The sequence below is a fragment of the Parus major genome, unplaced genomic scaffold (assembly GCF_001522545.3).
Source record: "Parus major isolate Abel unplaced genomic scaffold, Parus_major1.1 Scaffold273, whole genome shotgun sequence".
NCBI classification, from domain to species: Eukaryota; Metazoa; Chordata; class Aves; order Passeriformes; family Paridae; genus Parus; species Parus major.
The window spans coordinates 41,746-43,079 of record NW_015379267.1 but is presented as its reverse complement, the minus strand read 5'-3'; the positions used below and the strand labels follow the sequence as shown (position 1 = coordinate 43,079).

The window sequence follows — 1,334 nt, the reverse complement described above, 5'->3', positions numbered from 1 at the left end:
AGAGGGGATTTGAGGATGTCGGGGATGATTTGAGGATCCCAGGGATAATTTGGGGGTCCCGGGGATGATTTGGGGGTCCCCAGGGTGGGATTTCCTCACCCCCCGTGTACCCCAGAGCCGCAGGAGGGCTGCTCTCTCCTGGGGATGATTTGGGGGTCCCGGGGGTGATTTTGGGGGTCCCCAGGGTGGGATTTCCCTCACCCTCAGTGTCCCCCCAGAGCCGCAGGAGGGCTGCTCTCTCCCGGGGATGATTTGAGGATGCTGGGGATGAATTGGGGGTCCCGGGGATGATTTGGGGGTCCCGGGGGGGAATTGAGGATCCCAGGGATGATTTGGGGGTCCCCAGGGTGGGATTTCTCTCACCCTCAGTGTCCCCCCAGAGCCGCAGGAGGGCTGCTCTCTCCTGGGGATGATTTGAGGATGCTGGGGATGAATTGGGGGTCCCGGGGGTGATTTTGGGGTCCCCAGGGTGGGATTTCCCGACCCCCCGTGTCCCCCCAGAGCCGCAGGAGGGCTGCGCGCTCCGGCGGGGCCGCAAGAAGCGCGTTCCGTACAGCAAGGGGCAGCTGAAGGAGCTGGAGAAGGAATTCGCGAGCAGCAAATTCATCACCCGCGACAGGAGGAGGAAAATCTCGGCCGCCACCAACCTGAGCGAGAGGCAGATCACCATCTGGTTCCAGAACCGCCGCGTCAAGGAGAAAAAAGTGGTGGCCAAAATTAAAAACAGCGCCGGAGGAACCCCCTGAGAACCTCCCCCAACCCCAAAAAATTAATTAGGGGTGAATTTCGCTCCTGCCTTACCCAAAATCAAAGTGAAAGCAGCGAAACTCCGCGGGAGAATTTTAATTTTTTTAATGTTTTTTTTTTTTTTAAATTTTTAAAACAACAAAATCTCCCCAGTTCAGGCAGAGCACGTTCAAGGGAGAATAAATAAATGAGGAATAAATAAATTAAAATCAACCCCGCGGGAGAAAGATAAAATTAATGAATGGATGAATTCGTTATTAATGATTAATTAACGGCGTAAAATTGAATGTACAGGACATGTTATGAGCTATGTAGGCACCCAGTTATAAAAGCACGCGCTATTTTTTTTTAATTATTATTATTAATATTATTATTATTTTCATTTTGCGAGCGGTTCTATATAAAAATTCCATATTTAGCGTTATTTTACCCATTTTTGTGTTGGCGAGTTTCTGTATTATCCGCTGTGTAAATGCACGATTAAAGGCGCTGTAGCCCTGCGTGGATATATAAAAATTATAAAATTATACTCGGATAAAAAAAGGTGTATAAACATTTATAACCCGCAAAAAATTTCATTTTCGCCG

General features: G+C 49.1%; 1 protein-coding gene across 1 annotated transcript in view; it reads left to right on the top strand.

Moving 5' to 3' along the window:
• HOXB13 (homeobox B13) overlaps positions 1–791 on the top strand; it is a 10,247-nt gene extending 9,456 nt beyond the window's left edge. Inside the window, exon 2 of the mRNA XM_015615803.2 lies at positions 502–791. Within this exon, the coding sequence (XP_015471289.1) occupies positions 502–746 (245 nt within the window). The 3' untranslated portion in view covers positions 747–791. The remainder of the gene's footprint in view (positions 1–501) is intronic.
• The last annotated feature ends 543 nt before the right edge of the window (positions 792–1,334 follow it).